This window comes from Emydura macquarii, unplaced genomic scaffold, assembly GCF_026122565.2.
Source record: "Emydura macquarii macquarii isolate MOO-44397 ecotype Brisbane River unplaced genomic scaffold, CSIRO-AGI_Emac_v2 contig_2805, whole genome shotgun sequence".
Taxonomy (NCBI): domain Eukaryota; kingdom Metazoa; phylum Chordata; order Testudines; family Chelidae; genus Emydura; species Emydura macquarii.
The window spans coordinates 3,399,551-3,425,729 of record NW_027132942.1 but is presented as its reverse complement, the minus strand read 5'-3'; the positions used below and the strand labels follow the sequence as shown (position 1 = coordinate 3,425,729).

At 59.1% G+C, this 26,179-nt stretch overlaps 1 protein-coding gene across 2 annotated transcripts in view; it reads right to left on the bottom strand.

Annotated features, from left to right (window-relative positions):
• Nucleotides 1–26,179, bottom strand: part of ERI3 (ERI1 exoribonuclease family member 3) — a 218,188-nt gene that overhangs the window by 53,117 nt on the left and 138,892 nt on the right. Inside the window, exons 7-8 of one of the 2 annotated variants that reach the window (XM_067567778.1) lie at nt 23,474–23,573; nt 4,274–4,663 (exon numbers count right to left, since the gene is read on the bottom strand). In XM_067567778.1, coding sequence (XP_067423879.1) covers nt 4,581–4,663; nt 23,474–23,573 — 183 coding nt within the window. In that variant the 3' untranslated portion in view covers nt 4,274–4,580. Of the gene's footprint in view, nt 1–4,273; nt 4,664–23,473; nt 23,574–26,179 lie in introns of those variants that run through there. The other variant, XM_067567777.1, reaches the window with a different exon arrangement.

Sequence of the window (26,179 nt, the reverse complement as noted above, 5' to 3'; positions counted from 1 at the left end):
CACGCCGCTCTCCGCCCCTGCACCTGCTGGCGGTTCTAAGCGGGGAGACCGCGATGGGGTGTGGCGCCGGGGGTGCCCCTCGGACCTGATCTGCTACCAGAAACCACGACGCCAAAACCACGTCTCTGAACCGAGAGACCCGAGAAGAGCGTGGGAGAGGAAAGGGCACGGGAGATTACAGATTCGGGAGCTCCCTGAGGGCAGGGACAGCCTGGCCAGGCGGAGAACGGGCTCCCCAGGCACAACCCCATGTGCCACATCCCTCCAGCGCAGCACAGACGGTCTGTCAGTCCCGGGGCCAGACCATGGCTCCAGTAACGGTGCGGCCGGGGGGAGTGATTCTGTGCAGCCTGCCTGGCACCTGCCCCCCTGCACCATGCCGGGGCGAGGATCCATCGGGGAGCTGGCCACGCAGCTGGCTCGCTCTCGCATGGAGCTGCCCTTCCCAGGGCGCTGCTTTTCCCCACTGACCGAAGGCAAGCGCGTCTCGTTTCTGTCTCTGACATGAGCGCTCCGTGGGCGGGGGGAAAACGGGCTCCCCACCCATGCTGACGGAGATCGATGCGCTCACCATGTTGATGGGCAACTCATCTTGAAAAGACATTTTCTTCAGGGAGGAATTAACATTTCAAACCGAGATCCATTAGAGTAAATAAAGGAGACTGTCACTCGGCTCAAAACGCACCGGAGACCCTGGGCTTTGGCTACAAATCTGATTAGGAAGATGGGCCTCTCCGAGGAGGAGGGGAGGCACCTCCTTGCGTTGCTCCGGGTGGGGCACTTGGCTAAGACATGCTGGCACTTTGTGCTCGGCCTAGCAAAGCCGCGTGCAGGCGACAGGCTCCTGCGAGCGACGGGTGCTGGACGGGCTGCTGCTGCAGGAGCGCAGCCATTTCAGGGAGGGACGCTGCAGAGGGCACGGCTCGATGAGAGGAGACAGACAGACAGACAGACAAAAGTGGGGCTAATGGGAGCCATGCATGTTGTGCGACCACGGCCGGCCAGGCTGGGGGAGCGGTGCCCGGGCCGGGTCCATGCCTGCGTGCTGCCCGAGGCTCGGCGCAGAGGTGCTGCTGTTACAGACAGGAAGGAGGCTTTCCCCCATAAACAGCCGGAGCAGCGGGAGGGAATCCTCTCGGCACAAGCTGTTCTAGCAGGGACAGCGCCAGCCCATTAGGTTCTTTTGCGACTTTTAACCCAGGGTTCTGAGACAAAGGGTTTGCCCTGGCATAATCTGACCCGCTAATCGCTCTCCTGAGCTGCAATTAAGAGAACTGAGCTTATGTGGCGTGCGTAAGGCGCGGCCCCAGCGTAGGAGAAAACTCCCAGCAGGCTCTCCTGGGGAAGGCAGGGCCCTTCCTTTGTCCCTTGAAGAAGCTTAAAATATAAGGATCAGGAAATGGTTAAAAAGAGGGGGGAGCGCGAAGTGGTAAAAAACCCACACACTTTATAATAATAGTAACAACTCATTCCCAGAGTTTTTATCCTTCCTGTCTTGGGCCCACAAAAACCTCAGCTAAACTACTGACACTGGCTGGGCGCTTAGAACTGCCATATCAAACGGGGCCCTTGATGCTACCCAGCCTAATGGGGCTGCCCTCTCACCTCCACCTTCAATCAGCGCCGTTTAACTATCTCGTTTTAGCCCACAGGACCCACCCCTCTGCTAACTAGCCGCCATATTCTTCTCATTAGGAGACTGCTCCGTACAGCAGCGTGGCAGCACATCTGCAACCAGAGCACGGGGAGAGGGATGCGCGGGTACCGCCGAGAGGCCCAGGCGGCCCAACTCTCAGCCCCCCAGAGTGCAAACAAATCTTTAATTTGCTGCCATTTAAACAATAAGCAACAGGCGAGAGGGAGCGGAAGTTGCTGTCCCCGCCGTGGTTATTCTGAAATAAGTCACGCTTGGGGGCAGGTGGCTCGGGCCCAGCCGGCAGCCAGGCTGGCTAGTGCCCCCGAGGAAGAACGTGGTCCGTGGGGTGGGGAAGGGCACGACACTTGCCAAAAGAGCCGTGCTCCAGCCCCGGGGAGGCAGAGACCTTTGCTCTTCCATTCCACAGGCCCCCCAACCCCCCGTGTACCACCAGTGAGCCGTGGGTCACATGCTGGGCCCCATGGGGCTACGCTGCACCGAGCGAGGAGTAAGTCTCTGAAGCCAGAGGGGTCCTGGCCTCCTGGGGAAGGGGCTGTTAGTGAGAACATTTTAGCTCCACGTTTGCTTTCCTCCTTCGTGGGCGCAGGTCCCGGCTCCCTCAGTCTGCAGCGCACCATGTGCTGCTGTCAGCACCAGGCAGAGCAGGGCCTGGCTCCTGTGGACAACACGCTAATAGAGTGCTAATCTGCCTGCAAAGCCTCCGGTTCCCACTTCAAGCCCAGAGAACGGGCACTAACGAACGGCCCGGGGGGATTGTGTCTCGGCAAATGAGCCTTATTGGGGCTGGGGCTGTCACTGCGAATTGTGCTAATTCAGACGTGTGAGCTGGGGAGGCAGGAGGCTGCGGGGACGTCAGCAGGCCACTCGGAGCACAGATGGCACAAATGCACTCAGGCGTCGCTAGGAAGGGGCACGGAGCCATTCGCCAGCCCAGCTCGGTGCCAGCCCGAGAGCATGAGCCAGGGCCAGCAACCGGGGCGTGTACAACTTGCCAAAGAGGGGGAGAAAATGGCAGCAGCAACAAATCATCCCATGAACCAGGGAGGAGGCAAGACAGAAGCAGAGAGAGTGGTTAGGGAATAGGCTTCACCAGCCGGGCAGCGGGGCAAACTCGGCGATGGGTGCGTGGCCGGGTAAATGGCGCTGGCGTCCGGTTAGCCCTGTCGGTGCCTAGAGCAGAGGACATGCATTCCAGCCCCACGCCTGTCACGCTACTAACGAACAACACTCCTTCTTACGGGGGATTTAGGAGCCGGTTCAAATAGGAGCTGGGGAGGGGCCAGCTTTCACTGGAGCCACACCAGGCCACAGCCAGACACTTTCAATCCAGCTAGGACTGCTGCACGGCGGCTTGGAGGCTGCGCAAATATCCACGTGGTGAATGTTAACCGGGACAAAATAGCTACACCTGCGGCCAACCGATGCACCAGGCCCCTGCTATCCTGGGGCTGCTGAGGTTTCTCCTGTGCCCATCACCGTGCCACGTGAGTGCATTGGAAAATGACACGTTGTACGGTGACAGCTTGCCACACACTTTCCCTTCTCTCCTCTGACTGAGGGCTCACTTCCATCCTTCAGTCCTTCCACGCTTGTTCTTCCATGTAGCTCCAGTTCGGGGCAGCCAGCTGCAGAGCTGTGCATAACACCACTTTGTCCCGACCTCGCAGTCCCATTGGAGACCTCGTAGCACTTCAGAGGCATTGGTGAATTAACCCTCACAAGCCCCTAGAGGTGCGCGTCTCAGAAATCGAAAGGTGGCACCCTCAGAACCGATAGAGAGAAATACCTTCCCCCGCCAGGTACCTGGGGAACTCACGGAGGCGACGCACTTAGCGAGATTCAGGGGGACTGGACGTTTAGCTGGATAACGAGAATACCCAGCGTTAGAGTAGTTTATGATAACAGAGAATCGGGAGGGATGGAAACCTCACACTTCCGGGCTCTGGTGGACGCAGAGCTGTTAAGACTGGACGGGACCATTACGACCAGCTCGTCTGGGGCAGGGGTATGAGACACAGCTACGAATCTCACCCAGTGATTCCTGCACCAGCCCAGGAGTTCTGTTTGGGCTACAGCGGATGTTTCAGAAAGACGACCAGTCTCACTGAAAGACGGGCGAATCCAGCACTTCCCCAGGTAAGCTGTGCCCGGGGTCACTTACTCTCACTGAAAGACGGGCGCACCTAGCACTTCCCCAGGTAAGCTGTGCCCGGGGTCACCTACTCTCACGGTTAAGAATCGGTGCCTGATTTCAAGTCTGAATGCGCGGAGTTTCAGCTCCCAGCCATTGGATCGCAGTCTGGCAGGGCTCTGCTGTATTGCGGGGTCAAGTCACCTCTACCTTATCTCAGATAAGCCAAGGGCTTGGGCTCGTTAAGACTCTCACGATAAGGCCGGTTTTGCAGACCTCGAATCATGCTTTGTTTAAAGCCATCCTGACGAGGGATTAGGGTGGGACTGACGTGGGCAGCAGATTATTCCATGTCTGTTACTGTGGGCTCCCTTCCCTTCCTCCAAGGCAGGCTACTGGGCTACGTGGCTCAATTCTGATCCAGTCCGGCAATTCCTGTGTTCCTTCCCCTCTTATTTCCATTCTACAGGTGGTGACACTGAGGCACAGAGCGGGAACATGACTCACCCAATGAGTCTGTACCTCGCACCCACCGAACTACGCTGAAAGTTCATTATCTTAGCCAGGCCATTCAGGACACAGGGCAGCGATGCTTAAAGCAATTAACGCAGTCCTCCCGTTTCAGGGGAGAGAGGCGCTGCCACTAGCCTGGCTAAAGAGAGGAATGTCAGCGCCGCAGGAAGTGACAAGTCACGGGTCACAGGGGAGCAGAACAGAGGTGCCCGTCAGCTCTTAATGATGGGTGGGCCCTGGTGAGCTGCTGCCAAGTATGGGCTCTGCCTTCTCAACGGGTCACCAGCGAACTGGTGCCCTGGCCCTTGCCAGCCGGCTTTTCCTCCAGCACAACAGCAGCGGCATCTCCCAGCAGCTAGAGACTGAAAAGACAAATGCAGCCATGTTTGTTGTAGGCCCTATTATAAGTGGGGACTGGGCTGGGTTCAGCCGCTTTGCGGTTGCTGGTGGGTGAAGATGGGGGACCTTGTCTGGCTGGGTCACAGCGGCCATGTCAATGCTCTGGGGTACGGTTCGGGAGCAGAGTTAACACCAGTCCCATCCCAGCAGCACCTGGGAGACGACTGGGCTGGACAAACACGGATCTCCTGGGATTTGGCTTCATCAACTGTGGGTGGCCAAACTGCGTCAAAAAGCCGCGTGGCTGGAGCTGAGCTTTGACACAGATCCGTGGCTGCATGCCCGGACTGCCCCGTTCTCTGCACCCCCCTTGCTGGGTGCTGGCAGCTGTCTGTTTCCATCCTAGCCCGGCCTCACGCAGAACACCGCGGCTCTAGCTAGACCGAACCTGGGGAGACTGGGGGCAGCGAATCATGATGAGACCGCAGCGCCCCAACTGCTGGTCAGCAGGGCCTCGGCCTTCTCCACACACCCCTGCAGGGAGCCCACGGGATCGAGGTTCTGCTGACGGGGGATCAAGCCCTTCAGAATCGAGGCTGCAGGTGTCCTCTGAGCCCCAGAGCAGGCAGAAGAGGAGCGTCTTGTTCTGTGCTGAGGGCAGCACGTCCTCACCTGGTCCTGAGCAAGCCCCTGCATTCTCAGTGTCAGGCCTTTCCCCCACCCAGCCTCCTTTCCCGCCAGCTCGTCCTGCCGGGTGACGTTCACCGGCTGGTGGGAGCCGTCACTTCCCCCGCGCTCATTTCTGGCTCCACTGCCTCTGCTGTAACTTCGTGGCCGACGCCTGGGATGGGTGCTATGTAAACTGACAAAGGAAGAGCGACGGCCGTCGACAGCACCAGAGAGCCTCGGGCCGGGCCGTTCGGACGCGGCGGGCCCTGGACCCTGGTCCTCCCCCAGGTGGGCACAGCTACTTGGAGCTCCCGCGTTTGACTGAGGGAATTCCGAGTCAGGGTGCAGGACGTAGCACAGCAGTGGAGAACGCAGGAAACCAGCGCCCTCAGCGTGCTCAGTGGGAAGAGGAGGAAGGACCCTGTCACGAGTCCCAGCAGCGGTGCCGTAAGAAGTCACGAAGCCCGGACAGACACACACACGCAGGAGACCCCTCTGCAAGCCAGGAAGCTGAGCGTCAGGCACTGCCACCCCAAGGCAGGTGAACCAGGAACACGTCTGGGGCAACCCCTGCTCGCCTGCATCCACACTCTTCTAACAAAGGCAGGCTGCAAACATACACGTGCCCCACCACCGCCCCCCACTGGCATGTAGCACACGTGTCCGCAGGCATGTACTGTATCCCCTGGCCGGGGAGTGCAAGGACACGCAGGGGTTGGTCCTAAAACGGCCCGCCCACGGCTCCAGTGGTCACAGGCGTGTGGCAGGAGGTGACTGTATCCCAGGGCAGCAGCACACGTGCTTTACCACTGGGGGAGATCCTTCCATGCGCCTCTGCAATAATCCCACCGCTCCCACCAAAGCCTGGAAAGTTTTTTTTTAAACAGAAGTTCTCTCCTAGCCCAGTCCTTTGGGGAGGTGCAGGGAGAGTCGGAAGCCAAAGGCAATCATCCTGCAAGTCAAAGCCTTTAACAACTATTTTTAATACCAGGCAGAGGAGCAGGATTTCGAAATGAAAAAGCCAGCACCTCTTTGATGCCCGAGCTACAGATCTTGAAACAAGGTCCATTCCCTCCTCTGTCACTAACTAACAGCCATATTTCTCTCATATTTCTCTCATTAAGGACAATCTGGCAGTATTTTCAAACTTCTTAACAAGGCGATCACCGTCATTGGAGATTTCTATTATCCGCGCTCCCATTACAGCCGTCTTTTAAGCAGCTGGCTTTTTTTTTTTTTGGTTGCTTTCCTTCCCCAACTGTGTCTCTCCCCGCAAACTGCCATCGGTGGCAATGACTTGAGAACGCTGATGGAACAAGAGCATGGAGATCTGGTGGGGTTTTTTGGGGCGTGGGGAGGGGGCACCGGTTTGTGAAGGGAATGAGGAATAAAATAAAACCCAAATGAAGTGTGGTTATCTCTCATCTGGAGTTTGGATCTTAATCTGCCCAGGAGCACAAATGAATCCAGGGCATCACCTTATCTTTCCTGTCAGCCCCCCCACCTCCCGCATCTATCCCTTTCCCAAACACAGGCACGCACCCCTCCCACCCTGCCCCATTATTCCTTTGAGTGGACTCCACCAGATGGATGCAATTTGCATAATATCACCGGTGGAGGCTGGCAGATCAACAGGGGTCAGCCTCTGACATCTCCAGCACAGTCTATCTCCAAGTGCTAATTTGGACTGCATTGATCTCTCTTTCTGATTTCTTTGTCATTTACGTCTGCAAGGGTTTGACAGGAGATACAGAGACAGACCGGGGGAGCGGGGGAAGGTGGGGGAAAGGAGAGAAACAAAGATTGTAGTTACAGATGTCTTTAAGGGAAAAACCAGATTAATCCAAGGACTCCGCTGAGGGTCGCAGCTTTGAGACATCCTAATTATCTTAGTCTTATGAATTCCTGCACGGCCATAGAGGGGGGGCTTGTCAGGGAGCACACGGGAAAGGAAACCAGTTAAATTGCAGTAGAGTCTCTCCAGTTGGCTGCTATCCCCCTCTCCGCACCGCTCAGTTGTTTCTCATTAGGTGAACGGGGGCAGCTTTAAAGCCCTTCCTTCGCTGACACAGCCTTGCCTTCATGCCTCTCAAATGAGTCTCATTAGAGGCGAAAGTGGGTCTCCTGTGAAACTTGGGCAGAACTCGCTCTTTTGCACCCCCGCCCCACACCGAGCTTCCCAGCCCGCAGCTCAAAGCCTCTGCCAAGCAGGTCTTTGCACGCGGGGCGGGGAGCAGGGCTCGGCTCTGCAATCCGGAAGAACGGAAATTCAAACGGGGGCGCTCTCTGCGCTCTGTGCACCCTCCAGCCGGGTCGGCAGCGATGGAAGCTGCAGCACAAAGGGAGGGGCGTCTTTGGGGATGATTATAGACACCCCACATCTCCGGCCTTTGGAAGGAGAGCCCCACAGCTTCAGACGCGCGCGCACACGCTGGCACCTCCAGCCTGCGCCCGGAACAGCAGCTTTTCACGTGCATCGAACTCATCTCCAGCTCTACCGGCGCTGGCCCGGGGGCTCCTCAGCACAGCCTCGGCAGGCTGCCTCGCATACAAGCCCCATGTTTCACTACAGATTTCTGACCCTCTTGCACGGCCCCAGTGCACAGCAGGCCGTCTCTCCCCCCACCCCACTGTCCCGCCCTCTGGCTGGGGGGCTGGGGGGCCTGCTGCACCGGTGGAAGGGGGATTACGGCCATCTCTCCCAGATTCCCATCTGGCTGCACGGAGCCAGCACTTGCCTTCCCTTCCGCTCCGCCTGCAAGCTCTGCCAGCCAGGGGCGCTTCTCCCGGGGACAGCAGGCCCCGTTTGTGCGCTCTGAAAATGACCCCGCTGGGGCCTAGCCCAGCACGCTTCCCACCTCTGCCCCAGAGAAGCCTGGACACAGAGGCACTGGGGTTTTCCGGGTCAGAACAGAGAGCCTTGGGGAAGGTCAGGGACCGGACCAGCAGGGCACTCGGGGTTGGACTGGAGAGGCATCAGCAGAGCAGTGTGTGTAAGGAGCCCAAGACTGGAGCAGAGGGGATGGCCCAGGCTGGCATAGTGGGGGGGGGGGGGGGGGGGGGGGGGGGGGAGAGAGGCGGAGAGACATGACACGACTGGGCGAGTGGCAGGGGGGAGGAGGGAGCTCTGAGTGGGCCGTTTCCACGCTCCCTGGACTGAAAGTCCAGACGGCTGGTAGCTGGCAGGCAGGATCTGCTCCTCAGGGACCGGCGTTGCCTCCAGGGCTTCAGTGCCCCCGGGGCATGCTCTCTACCGGCCTCAGGCTGGCCGGGCTCCCCCCTGCAGCACGGAACATGGACGGGGAGGGCTGGGCAACGCAGGGCGGCTGGAGCTGGGCTGGGCGCGTTTCACGGCTGAGCCAGCAGAACCAACGGGGGAGTGCACGCTGCCAGTCAGGGGCTCAGCCCACCGTCTCATGGGGTGGATCTGGAAATCCACACCCAGTTAGCACCGCTAGCTGCCGGCGGGCTCCGGGAGACACCAAGACCTGAGCGAATGGACCCTGGAGAATGAACGAATGGGCAGAGCGCTACCTTGCCCGGACCTTCCCCAGCACCAGCACCAGCACCAGCCCCAGGCTCTGGAAGCGCTTTTTCGGACTGTGACACGTGCAGTTTCACACACGCTGAGAGGAAGATCTTGATTTTGTCAGCAGTCTAGTCCTCTTCCGCTGACTCCGGGCACGATGCTTCGCCTTCGCTCCCCTCTATAACGTGGGGCTTTGCTACTCTGGGAATCCCTCCTTCGAGATCCCTGCAGAGCAATGCCCAGCTCTTAAATAGCACTTTCCAGCAGCCGATCTCCAGGCAGGGCGGGGGTTCAGGATCATTATCCCCATTGTACAGATGGGGAAACTGAGGCGCAGAGCAGGGAAGCGACTTGCCCAAGGTCACCCAGCAGGCGTATGGCAGAGTGGGGAATAGAGCCCAGGGCTCCTGGGTCCCAGTCCACTGGGCCTCACTACTAGACAAAGGACCCTCACCCTTATTGTACAGGGAGGGAAACTGAGGCATAGAGCAGAGACGTGACTTGCCTAAGATCACCCAGGGAGGCAAGGGCAAGGCTGAGATGCTGGAACGTCACAGGCCGGAGCATGCTTTGTTAGCACTAGAGAGGAAGGCGCAGAAGGGTAAGCGTAGGAATCATAGAATCATAGAATATTAGAGTTGGAAGGGACCTCAGGAGGTATCTAGTCCAACCCCTGCTCAAAGCAGGACTAACCTCAGCTATATCATCCCAACCAGGGCTTTGTCAAGCCTCAGCTTAAAAACCTCTAAGGATGGAGATTCCACCACCTCCCTAGGTAACCCATTCCAATGCTTCACCACCCTCCTAGTAAAAAACGTTTTCCTAATGTCCAACCTAGACCTCCCCAACTCCAACTTGAGACCGTTGCTCCTTGTTCTGTCATCTGCCACCACCGAGAACAGCCTAGCCCCATCCTCCCTGGAACCCCCTTCCAGGTAGTTAAAGGCCGCTATCAAATCCCCCCTCACTCTTCTCTTTTGCAGACTAAACAAGCCCAGTTCCCAGGAATTGTTATTGGCTTAACGGTGTTACGTTACAAGGACCCTTTGGGAAAACGCCCCGGCTCAAAATCCTGTCTCTCATTCCAGACCCCACTGGACACATTTACATCCCCACCCCGAAACAAGCACTGCTCACACCACGCCACCTCGCTCCGTTAGCTCAGCCTGCAGCCCACCACGACGCCACAGCCCGGAGTGTCCACTGGGAGAATCTGCCTGTTCCCTGGAGAGCACCTTGCACCCCCGGAAAGAAATCCACCTGCTGAGTTAATGACGGCACGAGCGCCTCCTACAAACCAAACTGCTCGCTGGGCTGCAGCGTGCTCCTTGGGGCAAGGAAGAATTATACTGGTACCCGGCGCCGGAGCCGCAGCCAACACATGCTGGCTAGCCCGTTCCACTAGCAGCAGCCAGCCCTGGATGGAACCAGAGCCCGGTGGGGCTGAGTGGACTTTGTCTGGAGAATTTCCTGCGCAGAGGCACACATCCTCTGCGACTGGGATTGCTGCTCCCTGAGGGACTCGGGCAGTGCGCTGCAGAATACTTTGCAAGGCTCACTGTGAACAAGACCAGATCAATTGCCATTGTGTCAGAACTCTGTCACAAGATGCATGTGGTTCTCTGTAGGCACAGCTGGGTCCTAGACTGTGGACAGGAACTGTGTCTTTGGATGTGTTTGTGCAGCACCCAGCACAATCAGTCCTTGATCACGACTGGGGCCTCTGGGTGCTACCCACACAAAAATACTAATTAAATAATAATAATAATAGCAGCAGCAATAGCCTCAGGGATGCCCCACCTCTGGCCCTGGCGCCTGTCACCAGACTCACCTCCGTGGAGGAAAGAGCTGGGGTTGAACTGAGCCAGCTTTCGAGAACTCACCAAGCCGCACTTTGTTTGGAGGCTGCTGCCTTGTACTCTAAAATCTTCACTTTTATTTGAAGAAAAGAGACAAGTTTCTCTTGCGGAGCAAGACCACCTTCAAACTGTGATCTGAGCAGAACAAGGCGTGGCTGTCTGCCTGAGTCTGCTCAGAGCCTGAAACAATGGCTCGGAGACAAGGGTGAAATGTCCCGATTCATGCCAGTGAGGTGTTCTGTGATGGCTAGATTGGATAAGGTTATGTTGTGGCAAGGTCTGGCTGTTAGGGATTGTGCTGGGTTTGTACAGCGCCTAGCACAAAGGCTCCTATGGCTGGGATTTCTAGGTGCTACCGTAACACAAATAATATACACATTACTGTTCGCTCCGAAGCCCATCGACAGCTGTGTGAGCGTCAGCCTTACGACCTATTTCACTGCTGGTCCTCGCACCGAGCGCTCACATCCAAGTTCTGCCTGGTCTGCTGAACGTGCCATCTACTGCTGGCCTCTCCGGGGCCAGGCTTAGTGCGTTGGAGAAGTCTGAGCTCTCCACTACTTCACTCACCCCAGTTCAACCTCTGGGCCACGGGCAATGGTCAGTAACCCAACAACAGCTTCCCAGAGAGCCCAAGGTCACACGATGGCCCAGGAGTGGGGAACGGCAGCCTGGCACGACGGCTGAATGTAGCGAGTGCCGGGTGCCGGGCTCCGCCATCCACTAACCTGGCCTGTGCACGACACGCCAGCCCTGCCCGCCTGACATGGGCGGAGGGAACAAGCGATGCTCAACTTTAGACCGTGTAAGCCGGAGGGGTGGGCGCAGTCAACACAAACACTCAATCAGCTTCCCTTTCTTTCCTCGTACCTCCTTTGTTAGCTGTAGGAAACCGCTGAAAGGCCTTGAGTTTCCCATTGTAGCGTGCACAGGAACAGAGCGGCCGTGATCAGAACATACCCCCTGCCGCTGCCGGGAGAAAAGGCAGAGCAGAATCTTCTTGAAAAGGGGTTTTCGATTAGAAGTGTGTTCTGTCACTTTGGCGCGCAGTAATGCACTGTGCCACCAAGTCCCTTCAGAGAGATGTCGAAAACTTAAATGACTGAAAGCAAAAGAGCCCTGGCTCAGGTTCCCAGGCAGCCAGACATCCTAATTATTGTTAGATCCACTCCCACACGGAGGGGAGAGAGCGCTCGAGTACAAAAAAAAAAAAAAGGGACAGTCACGTTGCTTTTTTCTTTTTTTAAAAGCTTGTCTCCGCTCGCTGCCTTTCCAGCTGTGACACCTCTCACAGGAGTTAATTAGAATCATGTCACCACGTTAATGTGCTCTGACTGGACTCTGACAGACGCTTGTCCCGCGTGCCGCCACCCCAGCTGCCCTCCCTCCCAGCCCCCCTCTCACAACGCCTCCTCGTGGACACCGCCGGCCGAGCTCCCCCGCCAGCAGCCCAGCCATGCGTCCGGCTCACCCCTTCCACCCTCCCTTGTCGGGATAGCTTCCCTTACTGCAACACTCGGGAGAGCGTCCGCTCCACCTGCTCCCGAGCCGCCTGACCTTTCCAGCACTAATTCAAAATGACACTGCTCATTTGATGACATTTCTCTTGGTTTTTACTTAAGTCTCTTTTAATTATTTAACTTTGAGTATCTCCCCTTCCCCAGGCCACGCGGGACGGGAGAGCCAGCCCTGGCAATGAGCCATGGCCACGGCCCGGAGCAGTGCGGAGGGGTACACGCCGGCTCTCGCGCCATTCAGACAGGCTCTGGGCCCAGCTGCTCACTACAAAAAGACACCAGCACCTAAGTGAAGCATCCAAAGGCTGCCACAAGGGAGGGGCCACTCGCCCGGTGTGGCCTGCCACGCCCTCGGTGAAATCAGCAGCTGAGCAATGGAGCCGGCCTGCCATCCAGGGGGTGCTCAGGGCGCCCCTCCCAAGGGCCCCTGCATCTCCTAGGAGCTGCCCAGCACGTGGGCCAACCAGGTCCCCATGCAGACAGGGTAGGAAGGCAGTGGGTGAATGTGGGAGCGATGGGGGGCTGGGGATTATCACAGCACATCACACATCCCGCCTGGAGCAGTGGTGACCGTGCCGCCCCAGCGAGCCCATCCCGGGGCAGGGCACCCCGCCAGCACAATGATACAGGGCCCCGCCAGGATGCCCGTCCACGTACACAGGGCGGGGCCGGGCCGGGCCACGGGGAGCAGAGTATTGGCAAAGAGGACGCAGTGACAAGACTAGGCATGGGAGACGGGAGGAGGAGGAGATGCCCAGGTGCTGAGGGTGCCAGTGGGCACGGAGGAGAAGCAGTTCCGCATAGGAGAGAACGAGTCGGTTCTCAGGGGCTCCCAACCCAGCTCTCTGCTGCCCCAGGCGCCTGCATCTCCCCGTCACAGTGCTGCTCCCTAGCGTCCGACAGCAGCGCCACCACGCCACACGCCCGCCACGGACCCCGTCCCCATGGGCTCGGGGAAGATGCATGAAAACTGGGACCAGCCCGCAGCTGTGCAGTACCAGGGCAGTCACCCCACCCTCCTGGGCTCCCTGCAGCTGCTGCCGTACCAGGCACCTTGGCCGAGCCTACAGCAGACCCGCACTGGACTGTCACCAAAGCCCAAGTCTGTGCTTGGCTCACGCGGGCAGAGGGGGGATTCCGGCTGGAGGTAATCACAGTCTACCGAGAGACGCCTCCGCTGCCCACAAGTTATATTTCAAACAAACCCCCTTGGGCTTTCTCCAGGCTGGGGAGGAGCGCCCCGTAAAGCCTGGCAAAGCTGCCCCACCCTCCTCCTCCTCCAAATCCCTCCTCGGCACTCGCCTTTGCCACGACGCCTGCAAACAACTCGACACCGGTTAGGCTGCCGGTCTGCAGAGACCACAGGTAACCACGCTGACCAACACACTCTCCTTGCTTCTCTGTAGTCTCCTGCCTGGCTGGGTCCACCTATGGTCTCTTCCTTATGCTTCAATGCTAAGCTCCCTGGGGCAGGCCTGTCTTTTTTGGTCTGGTCCATGACGAGGGGTCCTCAGTGCTCCGGGGTTACAGATAAATCTACACAAATGAATTAACAACCGTGCCAAGGCTGGTGAAACGGGGCAGCTGTGCCGAGCGCCCCTCACTGCTTGGCTATGAAAGGTTCCACTTTGGAGACCAGCACCCGGGGCACCAGAACCCTGGTGAGGCACAAATCAGCGAGAGAATAATCACTACTGGGAACAGGAGGTGCGCAGATATTCCGATGCCGGCCAAGACGGATGGACGGACGTGTCCCTCCTGTTTGGACAGCGAGATGCTGACCATGCCAAAGAGCGCAAGGGCAGATGGAGGCTGCAGGGCGTTCTGCATGGGAGATCCCACTGCACCAGCGGAGTTGGAGGAAGACAGCATGTGTGCAAACAAGAGGAGAGAGCTGGAGCCAGGGAGAAAAGGAAGCTGAAGTAAAGAGGCCGAGAAGTCCCATCTGTCAGCCCCCTGAAGCTCCCGGCTAGAGAGCAGGGATGGAAGGGCAGGGCACCCTTTCTGCCACAAAGCCTGCCGTTGCACTTAGCAAGCGCATCCTTCCCCGTCACCGTCTCCTTCCCTGTCAGCACTGAGGGCACGGGCGGTGCCTCCGAAACACACAGAAATGGGGCCAAGCATGGAGCACAGGATTTCTGCACCCCCAGCAGGCGTTCCCACGGCACGGTGGCAGCTCCATGCTAGTTAATTAGAATCGTGTCACTAAGTAAATGCGCTCTGACTGGACTCTGACAGACGCTCACCTATGACACCGGGGGCCAGGAGACAATCCACATCAAACTACTGCAGTGTGACCCTTTTAACACAAAGAGTAAACTCACTGCACAGCGAGTTGAAGCTCATTAAAACTGTCTACTCTGTGAGCATCCCATTAACCCCACTGTTAAAAACACGCAATTCCTCTTCTTCTCTTCAAGGCCTAATTAATGCTCTGGACCAGGAACAAAAGAACAGTCTAACCTTCCTAGATTTCCAATCAGTGAATGAAGAGAGAGAGAGGGAGCCAGAAAGACAGAGCCGAGTTCATCACGTCTCCTGCCATATGGGCTGCTGACCCTTTAAAATAGGTAGGGCTTTTCCGTGAAGCTGAGAGCACGTCGTGGGCCCAGGGAGGAACGAAGCCCGAGCAGAGCCATTTGCGCAGGGCCAGGTGGAGCAGCCGGGCTGCCATTCTCATTTGAAAGCACTTGTGTTTATTAAGAGGGACTGAGTCAAACTGCGCGGGTCCTCGAGAATCCGTGAGCCTCAGAGAACAGGAATCGGTGCCGGGAGGCTGAGGAGTCACTTCAGGCTGTAACAACTGCACGCACCGCGCCGGCATAACTTCAACCCGGCGCTCCCCGGCCACGGAGCGCTCTGTGCTGCCAGGGAAGGCGACCGACGACTTCTCTCGGGTCCCGCCGGCCTCAGACACGCAGAATTCCCCCAGCCCGTTAAAGCGCCCAGGTAAGTGAGGCGAGCCCGCCTGCACACACCACGTGTGCTGGCCCCATTCCAAGGTCTTGCAACGAAGAGCTGCACTTGCTGTCCGAAGAGGCAAGCCCTGCCAGTCCCCGGCGTAGCCAGCCAGCTCCCTGGCTCTCCCAGCATACCGCGGGAGGGGCCAGCCGTGCCACGTCTCTCAGTCTACGGTTGCTCAGCCGCCCCCTCACTTCGGCCCAGCGTCTGCTAGGTTTTCTAGCACTGAGCCAGCGCCCGCGCCCACTCAATCTGCAATGGGAGCAGAATCAGGCCCGCCGCGCACCTGCCTGGCAGTGAACGTGAGCCAATCAGCTCCCGGGGGAGCTGGCTGCTCTTCAGAGGTTCAAGCTGCGCCGTTACGGAGAAACATGAAGTTACGGACCGGCTCACTCAGAGAACCGGCTTTGGCTCTGTGCCAGTACGATGCTTTCTGCACTATACAGCAGGGGCCAAAGTCCCGCCTGGTGGAAACAGGTGCCGTTCCAGAGAAGCCAGAAGGTCTGCACGCAGCCCCAGGTTTCATTTCTTCACCAATGACTCCTGTCACCCTGGAGACTCCGCCCCATCAGCCACCAGCTAGGCCAGAAACAAAGGCCTGATCTACCGGGCACGGCAACCGTAACAAGGCCTCCTGCTTCAAAAGGGATCCCCCCCCGCCCCGGCTGGGGCTTGGGGTTCAGCTAGCAGGAGACAGACACGTGTCCACCTGCTCTTCCACTGCGGGAGCAGAGTGCAAATCAGCCACCCCAGGAGCTCAGCGCCCCCGGCATGCAGCCTCAGGGAGGGCAGCCTAGTACCCCATGGTAGAGATGAGGACACCGAGGCCCAGGGAGGGGAAGGGACTTGGCCCAAGGACACAGCAGAGCTGGGAAGAGACGTCAGAATGGCTTTTCTCTGCTCTGACCGCTAGACCAGGCTCCCACCCTACTGAATGAAGCTGGCAAGGGTAGTGGGAAGAGGGGAGGGTTCCAGCCTAGAGAGGCTGATAAACGCCTCTGCAACCTCCATGAAAGAAGCAAAGCGCTCCAGGAAGGGAAGCAGCTGAGTGGGTGGGTCAGGGGAAGGAACGCAGGCCCTGAAAGTGAGCACGGACTTGGACCCCGAGGACAGGCGGAGAGAGGCAAACAGGCTCTGGCAATCAGCAAATGCAGTGTGCGTCATGGACTCGCAGGACAGTCATCTGCAGTGATACGAGCTGGCACAAAGCAACAAGGGCTATTCCTGCAGCCACACTGGTCACTAACAGCTGCACAGCCAGGTGCTCTCAAGGGCTCTACGCCAGCGTGATGGTTAGCAGGCATCTGCTGACGTCTATATCAGACTCCCATCTGTCTGGGGAATGCTCGTTAGATTGTAACCTGTGCGCTGTGCCCATCACTGCTGCACTGTAGCCTCATCTCGGGCTGGGACACACAGGAAGTGTTAGGAGAAATCCTTACACCTGGCAGAGGGGCTAACAATGGCAAAGCTGTGAAGAGTTCCCAACTTGACTATCTTCCATTCAACTGGGCCCACCCCAGTCTGGACTGGAGCTAAGCAACTGGTTACCTGAGAGGACTTCAAAGCTGCTTTGGGGGTCACCAGACAGAGGGAAGCCAGAACTCTTTTTAAGGGCTGGATCTTTCTTTAACCTGGTCTCTCTCTCACCGCCCATCCATGGATGACAACAGGGGAGACTGGGCAGGAGACAAGGAGACTAGCCCAAACCCCAAAGGCTCTGGGGGCAGTGAGTACACTGGAGGGAACGGCTTGGTGCACAGGTGTTTGTTATTTTTGCTTCTAACTGGAACTCTTCTGCTGTGTCTGTGAGTAAAGTGTCTGGTTAAGAAGTTCCTTTACACAGTCTGTGGGTTCCTTTGTCACAAGGGCCTCAAAGAGTTAAAATGTAAACCAGAGTTGCCCCTGCAGCTGGAGCTCTGGGGAGGGCATACTTAAGCTATAGGAAACTTGTAGAGAGGTGGTCAGCACTGGTCTTGGGGCCCAGGGCAGCTGGACTGCAGGGTCACATATACCATGGAGGGGTACCAGACAGGGAGTGCATCCCTCGAGAGTGTGCCTGAGAGGCTGTCCTAAGACAGAGTGTCTGGATGCTGCTCAGACCACTAGACCTTGAGGCATCTGGAATTCAAAGGCTGGGTCCAGTATAGCAGCCGGCTGTCCAACCACCAGGGGGAACTCAGCCAGGGCTTGTAACAGTCATTCCCTGCAGAGTCTGGCATTGGCCCCATCCCAGACAGGATGCTGGCCAAGCAGAGCCAGGGGTCTTGCCAGTACGTTTCTAAACCAATTGAGGGGGCATGTGACCAAATGAAGCAGTGACCACTGGGGAAGATGACATTACAGGGAGCTGGGAAAAAGAGGCTAAGGAGTGGAGTGGACACTAGGGAATCCCTGGGCCCAGAGTGGAGTGGCTCACACAGCCAGCAAAGAAGCCTGAGCCTCAAAGGCCTGTATCGCAAAGAGCCACCCACAGGTCACCATGCAGTCTCTGGACAAAAGCCACGAAGACATGAGTGGGTTATAAAGATCCAGCCAGGCTGGAAGGGGAACTGACTGTGAGCTCCCAAAGACTGGCGCTGCACCGTTACAGGGACCCTCCAGCACCACGCCATGCTAACTGGTGCCTCTGGTTCACGGCCTCTGAGCGCCAGTTCTGCAGAGCTGGATGCAGCTTGGGCCACTGGGAAGCAGCCTCTGGGCAGTGGCAGAGGAACCCAGCACTCAGACTGGCGGCCGTTTGTAATCTCTGCTGTACTCAGCGGTGTTTCTCCTCCGTCCTAAGTGAAAGCTCCCATTCCATCGCCAGCGTCCCAGCACAGACATGCCCAGATTTATCACATACTGCCCAAAAGGTGCTTTCTGCCTTTGCTGGGAATGGATGCTTGTTTAACGCTTGACTGAGACCAAGTCAGTCACCCCGGCCACTGTATTTTCAGCCGTTCTCCATGAGTCATTTTCACCGCTTGCAGGAAAACAGAGTGGTTTCATTTCTTTTCCTCTGTCTCTCAGGTTGGCTCCTGTTTCTCTGACACCCTCTTTGTCTCCCTCGGCCTCCCCCGGATGTCACCAGGGATCGTGGGCACTGAGCCTCCTCTATCGCCCCTCTCAGCTCTGCCAGTGCTCGGTTCCAGGGCAAAGCTGTACGAAGTGGTTAAGCACAACGAGGGCCTTCACCAGCCCTTCTTCCCGCATGAGAGTCTCCGACAGCCCTGGGAACAACTCTCTTCTCTGCATCGGCACCCTGGGAGGGCACCGCCAACAGGAGAACCACGCAAAGGCCTCTCTGACCGGCGCTTGTCCGCCACAGAGAAACTGCTAGGCTACTCTGCTTTATCGCTCTTTGAATGTAAACCTTCCTCCAGAGTCTAGACTGTTCCAGACCAAATGACAATATATGGCTCCTTTGCGAGTTCAGCTCCGCACGACTAATCACTTACACTGCGGTAACCTCAACCAAATGAGGGCCCTGTGCGTGCACGCACACGTCCCGGAACTAGAGCGCTTACAATGCAAAACAGAGCTTCCACACACTGGAGCCATGTGCAAATGCAATGGGGTTTTGCACACACAAAACTGTACACACAGGAAGAGAGGCTGGGAGAGGCCCTTTGACTCTGCATCCAGGGGCAGCCCGAAGCAAGCTTCTACAGCCAGATCATCAACCTGGGACAGACGGGGCTTGACGTCCGTCCCCTTTGCTCCCTTTCCTGGTTTTGCAGGATGGGTTCTTTGGTCCCGTTCTCCAGAGCAGGATTTTCCCATCCTGCTGTCTCTGGGGGAGAGAGACTGGATTGGGATTTATCCACAACCTTCCTCCTCAGCTTTGTCCCCCTTTCTCTACCCAGCTGCCCATCCCTCTCTTCCGAAGCCACAGCAATGGGCAGGTTTGCTCAAACCCAAAAGATGGTCACATGACTCCCCGGGCCATAAAAATGCTTGCCAGTAGGGCACCAGGACTGGCGGCTTCCCTAGAGATGCAGCTGCCCCCAGACATAGAGCTCCATGGCTCTCCAACTTCCTTCTGTGCATGGTTAGCCGCACTTCCCACCGACAATGCTCAGAGACTCAGAGCTTCACCCCGGTCCACACAGAACCCCCCGCAGAACACGCTTCCAAAGTTACCCTTGCTTTAAGAATTCGAGGGCCGGACCGGGCGAGGCAGCAAGCGCCCTTACCTCCCATCGGCTTCAAGTGGGGCAGGGGGGAGGCAGCCCGGCACTGAGCAGGATGGGGCCCAGAAAGGACAGGACTCTGCTGAGTTGAGCAGGTTTCTGTTGGCCCAGCAAGTCTCAGAATAATTGGAAAACAAAACAAGATGCAATTAAGTGGGAAACAGGCCCTGCTGAGAGGTCAACATGCCCTGCCGCGTGCGTGCACGACAGTGGCAATTCGCTACGGTTTGCTTGTTGGCACCGAAACAAATCATCCATGTTGCAAACCTCTGCAAAACTGGGCTGGGGTCTTGACACAACTGCCCGCCCCCCCGTGGGGCCCTCTAACACAGTGCCAGGAAAGGGGGCTGCGCACGGGCTCTGCTTTTCTATTCTCTACGGCAGGGGTTCTCAACCGGTGGTACGCGTACCGGAAGACGGCTCGGTGGTACGCGCGGCGTTTCCTGCCGCCGAATCCCCCTCCCTCGCCACCGCCACGGAAGACTGCTGCCGCCGATTCCCCCCCGCGCCGCCGCCGAATCTTTCCCGATGGTCCCGCATAGAAACCCTGCCGCCGCCGCGAATGCTTACTGCCGCCGAAAGTGCCACCCACCCTGCCGCCGAAAACGGTCAAACGGTGGCAGGGTTTCGGCGGAGGGCATTGGTTCCTGTATGTATCCTCGCTGCTGCCGAAAGTGTTCCCCCCGCTTATTTACCGAGTTCCATTCGGGCCAGGTACAGTGAGGTCAAGCGGTACTTGACCTGACTTTTGGTACTCGGGGAAAAAAAGGTTGAGAACCGCTGCTCTGTGGTAATTAAATGGGGTCTGAAAGGCAGGTTTTGGCATGTGCAGGAGACACGCTGTTCGTCTGGCCGTCTCCAGGTGGGGAGATTCCCGTGCTGCGCTCTGTCCCGACAACGCCAGCGCCCGAAGCAGCAGTTCCTCGGAGACCCACGCACTCCACGAGCACGCCAAAGAGCACCGCGGAGCGAGACGACGGGTTTGCTAGTCACACCGGGGGAGAGGCCTTGAGAAGGAAGGTGCTGTGCACGCAGCATCCACCTACCGCTGGCCAGGTTTGGAGGGCACTGGGGTATCACAGCTGCTACACATGCAGCAGGGAGAATTTCTGCAGAGTACAACACAGCCCAGGCCACGATTCCTTCCGACAGGTCAACCTGGGCACCCGCCAGGAGACACCTGCTGACAGCTGCGCACGGACACCAAGACCCCTTCGTGGTGTCGGGCGGAGGCTCCCGCAATCGCTCGTGGCATCTGCAGGCCTTGGGCAGGGGAGCTAGCGCTCTATCCATGCCGGGTCTCTTGCGGGAGAGAGGGCAGGAAAAGTCAGCCCCGGACACCCACTGGGGGGCGTCAGTGTTCGGTTTGGTGCTAACACGTACAATACTGGGGGGTCCATCTGGAGTCTCACCTGCCCTGTGCACCGCAGGCACTAACCCTCCCCGTCCTGGCTCCATCCCATCCTGGGAAGCTCAGGCCTGAACCTATTTTTCTTAATCCGAAAATGCCCCCCAGGTCGCCGGGGAGGGGAGCGTGCCCCAACCCCCCCGGCACGGCAGCCCAGGGGCAATGTTGCTGGTGGCACTTCGAGTGCAGGGCAGGACGCAGCGCCGGCAGGAGGCAGCGCCAGGAGGAGGCAGCGGCTAGGTGCCACGCAGAGCAGGGCTAAGGACCGGGCGTGTGCACGGAAGAGCTCACAGTTCAATCACCCCAGCTCGCCGCCAGGAAGCTCTGGGGAAGTGCGGCAATGCTGCAGCTGCATGGTGGCTGCAGGCCGCCGGACGTCTCTGATCTGCCTCTTGCACAGCACACGGTGTCCCTGAGACAGTGAGGTCCGAACCGCCATCCGTGTCCCTGCCCAGCAGCTTCCCAAAGCACCCACTGCACACACGGACATGGAGGGGGAATGGGGCCGGGCCCTCCCCACAGGAGAGCCCGCATAGCCAAACCCTAACACCGCCCGGCCCTCCTCCGGGGAAAGGCATGCACTCAGCCTCCGCGTGCCGTCACAGCTGCCCCTGTAGGGAGCAGGTACCAGGTCCTGGGGCTCACGCCCACTGCCGGCTGATCTGAGATGCCGGCTGGCTCCTGGGGGGAAGGCACCCGTCCCACGGAGCCCCCCCGACACTGGCACTAATGGCCCCCCGGCTGGCAGTCTCAGCAAGGAGGCTAAGGATGCAACAGACCTGGAACTCGAGCTCCCCAGGGTCCCTCTGGCCCAGGGTTGAGCACGGTGAGCGATGCGCACAGGGCGTCGGTGCTGCTGGTGCCTGCCCTCAGGCTGCCGGGCAGGATACCAGAGGCCTTCCAAGCTGCCCACCTGGCAGCGGTGAGCAGCAAGAGAGCGCAGGCACTGCCAAAGAACGGTTTAGGAGGGCAACCAACCTTGCCCCCTCCCAGGAGCGCTAAACGCTGCGCTCGGAGAAGGCGCCGCGGCCGCGTTTCATCTCCACACGGTCTGTCTCCAGGCAATATGCCTGTGCCGCACACAAGGAGACAGAGCAGCAGCGTGCGCTCCCACCTGGAGGCTGCTTCTCTGAAAGGAAGAAGCAAAACCCTCCTGAAGGAAGGGGAGAAAAATAAAGACGAGACAGATCGAGGGGAAGGAGAGAACAAACAACTGTCACTGAACGATTCGTCAGGGCAGACAAACAGCGAGGCCAGCTAACGATGCTCTGATAGGTCATTAAAGGCAGAGACTGATGATATTCCAGGGGTGTTCGGAGCTTTATCAAGGTAAGAGGAGACACAAGCTAAACGGAGACGCTCTGTAAAGGTAACGAGGAGGAGATGTGACCCCAGCAGTGGGTCCTGGTAACAGGGACACAGGAGCCGAACCTGAGTGGGTTGTCACCAGACCCCATGTTCTGAGGCTTCTGCCCCATACCATGCACTAGTGAAGTGACTGTGCTACTGGGCAAGGAAGCAGGTTTTAATGCTCCCTCCGTCAACCATGCAACCAGATCCATAGTTCAAAAGGAGCCGGCTAATTAAAAGCTGGGGAGCTTTAAATAATTCAGCTCCTTAACTGGGATTGATTTGAGAGTTTAGTGGTTAGAGCCTGGAAACAATATTAAACAGCTTCCTCCAGGCCCAGGGAGCCGGTGACTTTCCAAGTCACCTCCGACCCTTGCCAACTGAAAACGTCCCGATGCCAGGTAGGCGAAGGGCTGGGAGGCAGGGCCAAGGCTGGGCAGCGAGCAGGACACCACTGCTCCTTTCCAAGCGGTGCGTGGGGAGCGTGCTGGCGGGAGCAGGGTGATGGGCATTTCTACGGCGCGGGTGAGTGACCTGGTGACATTCCTCCGCTCAACTCTGCCAACGCACCTCCGTGCAGCCAGCCTACCGCAGACGGCGCTGCAAAAGCTCCCCCACCCCAACCCTCAGTCTTCTCTTCCGACCCCGGCTCCCCCGAGCTCACAGTCCACCCTGTTTTCCCCCTGCCTCCATCCCAACCCACAGACCTGTCCTGCTATTTCAGGCCTGGCCATGGGCACAGTTACTGTCCCAGGCACCGCAGCCCTGCCCCGCAGACCCCGATCCCCGTCGGCGTGAGAGCTGCGAGGCGCACTGAATGGTGCCAAGCTGCACGGCGGCTCTGTTCTGTCCACCAGGCATCAGCCTGAAAGACCATGAAACTCATCACACACGCGAGCTGGTCAGGGAACGAACCAGCTCCATTCCCCAGCGGGACGGCTGTTTCCCGGCTCCATAACACAGCTGCATCCTGGTTCCCAGCTCCCCAGGCACCCTGGGGAGTTATGGGGGGGCGGGGGGGGGTCAGGAGTGGACAAAAACCCAAGGCCGAGGGATACTGCAGGGAGAAAGGATCCGACAGGACACGCCCTCGAGCCACAGCCACCGCCACTGAGAACACACGCCAGAGGTGCAGCGCGGGGGCACCCCAGCGGGCAGAGGGGAGCTGGCCACAGATTGGCACGCGGGCAGCAGCTGAAGTTACCCTGGAGCCCCATGTAATGGGTTTCGGGGGCAGCAGCATCCCAGCCCCGGGCACACCAAGCTCCCATTCCACTGCGAGGAAATGGTCCAGCCGCCCCCACCCAACAGCCCCTCCCGGCCAGCCGGCCCCCCCGACGGCCGAAGCAGGGCCACATCACTCACCTATCCCGCTGTGAGGCCTCCCTATGTGCTGCAGGTTCAATCCTTTATTCATGTCTAGGAGCCCGTTCTTCGGCCAGCTCCCCATGGCAAAGCTGTAGGCCTGAAAGAGAGAGCGCGGAGGGTTAGGTCGCCACGCCGCTAACAGGCGGCTCTACCTCCTGCCGACGAGGATCAGCGCCTGCCCGCCCGCCCGCCCTTTGCCGTGGGCGTGCCAAGGCAGCCGGGGCTCTGGAGCGCTCCCGCTTCCTCTCAGTCTCACAGCAGCTTTCCTCAGCGGCCAGCAGGCACCAGGCGGCGCCGAGCACTGGTCTAGCCCCGACCGGCCAGCTCCATGCTGGAGACACCCGGCCACATCCCTGCTCCAGCCACGGGCATGCTCAGCACCCACACGGTGCTTCCCATCTCCTGAGCACCGTGCGGCACGCAGGGATCTCCATCTCCCACAGGCGCCTGCAGAGCCCCCCCACCGCCATCGGCATGTGCCCAGAGTGTCAATGCGCGGGGCTCTAGACTAAAACTGGCTAGAAACTAGCCAGCAGCCCTGGAAGTGCCATGGTGCACCCTCTGCCATGCCCCGTAGCTGCCATGCCCAGCCGCCTCGGAGTAGAGCACAAGACCCGCAGAGGGGACAGTTCTGTGGGGTGTGGAGGGGTCTGCGTTCAGCTATTCGCTCAGTCACCGCCCAGCCTCGGGAGGGCAGATTGGCAGCGGCTCTGAGCGCAGCGATGGCACTGGATCCGTGCCCAGTCAGTATGTCCGGCCAGGCGTGCAGGCTCCGCAGCGGGGGGCTGGGCTGACCACGCTCTGGTCTCCGACTCCTGCGGCTGCCCTGGGGTTTGTCCTCGAGTCCCATGCAAGAACCCCAGGAGATCTGCGGCCCTTTGGCTGCCAGGCAGGCAGGGGAGGGGCTGCGGACGGAGGCAGTTATGGGCCGGAGGCTGAGGAGCCGGCGACACACTTCCAGTGAGGCACTCCGCCCCTCACGCAGGGCCCCCTCCTCCTCTTGCTTTTCTGTACGTCTTTAGCCACTAAAACCAGTTTGTGCCCAGGGCTCCCCTGAGGGGCGGGGGGCACCCAGCACCAGCCACCCCTGAGCAAGAGAAAGGATCAAGACTAGAATGGCAGGGGCAGCTCCCCACTGGTTCCAACGGAAGCGGCCGTACCCCCTTCCTGGCACCAAGGTGCTGGGCCAGGCTACACACACGAGCTCTGGCAAGCACCTGGAGCGGCAGGAGCCGCGGGCTGGGCCCAAGTCCAGATGAACGCCATGATGGTACCAAGATCCCCCCTGACGCCCATGCTCCTGCCATAGCCTGGGGGTGGGGTGACCCCCATTCCATGGGTGACCCAGCAGCTGCCCCTCCACGCTCTACGCTAGGGCCTGCCACGGGTCTCCACAGCCCTGGATCCCTGCTTTGCCCATTAACGCCCAACTCGCTCTCCCCTCCACTGCTCTGCGTCTCCCTGGGGTCGGGTTTGGCTTGGCTGGCAGGGCCAGGGGCCTGAACCCCGAGCTGCTCAGGGCACAACACCAGGATCCACAAAAGGACAAAGGCACTAACGCCCACTGAATGCGCCCCTGAGATCCTGCAAACCCTGCCCGGCTCCCGCCCAGCTCTGCTCCTGCCCACACTCCTCGGCACCTGCCTTTTCATGGTGAAAGTTCCCCGGCGCCTCCATTCCTGCCCTGGCCATGTGCCCTGATACCCATCTCCCACCTCTGCCCCGGTGCAGTTACTGGAACCGGGAGAAGAGAGGCTTTCCCCACCTCCCTCGCCGGACCCAGGAGGTCTGCTCTGAGCACGCCCAGCAGAGCAGCCCCACCCAAAACCGAGGGGCCGCCGCCTCTTACTTTTAGCCCAAGGGTCAGCGCTGTCCCTGGGGATGTGGGGGCGCAGAGTTCAGTGCCCCTCTGCTGCGGGGGCAGCAGGGATTTGAGATGCCACCGTCAGGCAGATGCTCTGGCCACTGAGCGATGGGATCGTCTGACCCGGGCTGCCCTCTGGCTCTCCTGCTGAAGCTGTTCCGCGGTGGATAAATAACCCAAGAGCCACTGGAGCCGGGGGACTGGAGCCTGGTCTCCCACCCCAGGGGTGCCCCACCCACCTGGCTAACGTGCCAGTCTCCCGTGTTCTCTGGCCCAACGACTGTCCTCCTGCCCCATTCACCATCCCCACAGGGCGGGGTCTGGGCACCGGGGGCAATTCCTGACCCCGCAGCAGAGGGCTCCGGTACCGCTCCCCTGCCGGGCCCCGACACCAGAAGGGGCCCAGGCACCTGCCCCGGGCACGCTGCACAACACACGCACCTTGCTGTGCTGGGGGCGAGAGGCCACAGGGACAGCTCCAGAGAGGGAGCGGAGGAGAGGCTAACGAACTGAAACCTGCAGGACAATGCTGAGCTGAGCGGCCATGTCACCAACACATCTACACTTGGCCGCAGTGTGTCGTCTTCATCCCCAGGCTGCGCCGTGAGCCTCCGGCACGCTCTGCGCTGCCACGTGAGCCCTGGCCCCAGACCAGCCGGTGTAAAGCCAGCAGCACCTCGAGCACAGCGCCACTCGCAGCAGGCCCGCCTTGCGCGGCCTTCCTTCGGAGATATCCTACTCCAGAAAGGCCCCACGTCCCCCCAGCCCAGGCAGGCCGTGCGCTACAGAACGCATCCCCGTTGGCACGGTGAGTACCATGTCCGCTTCTCCAATGTCAA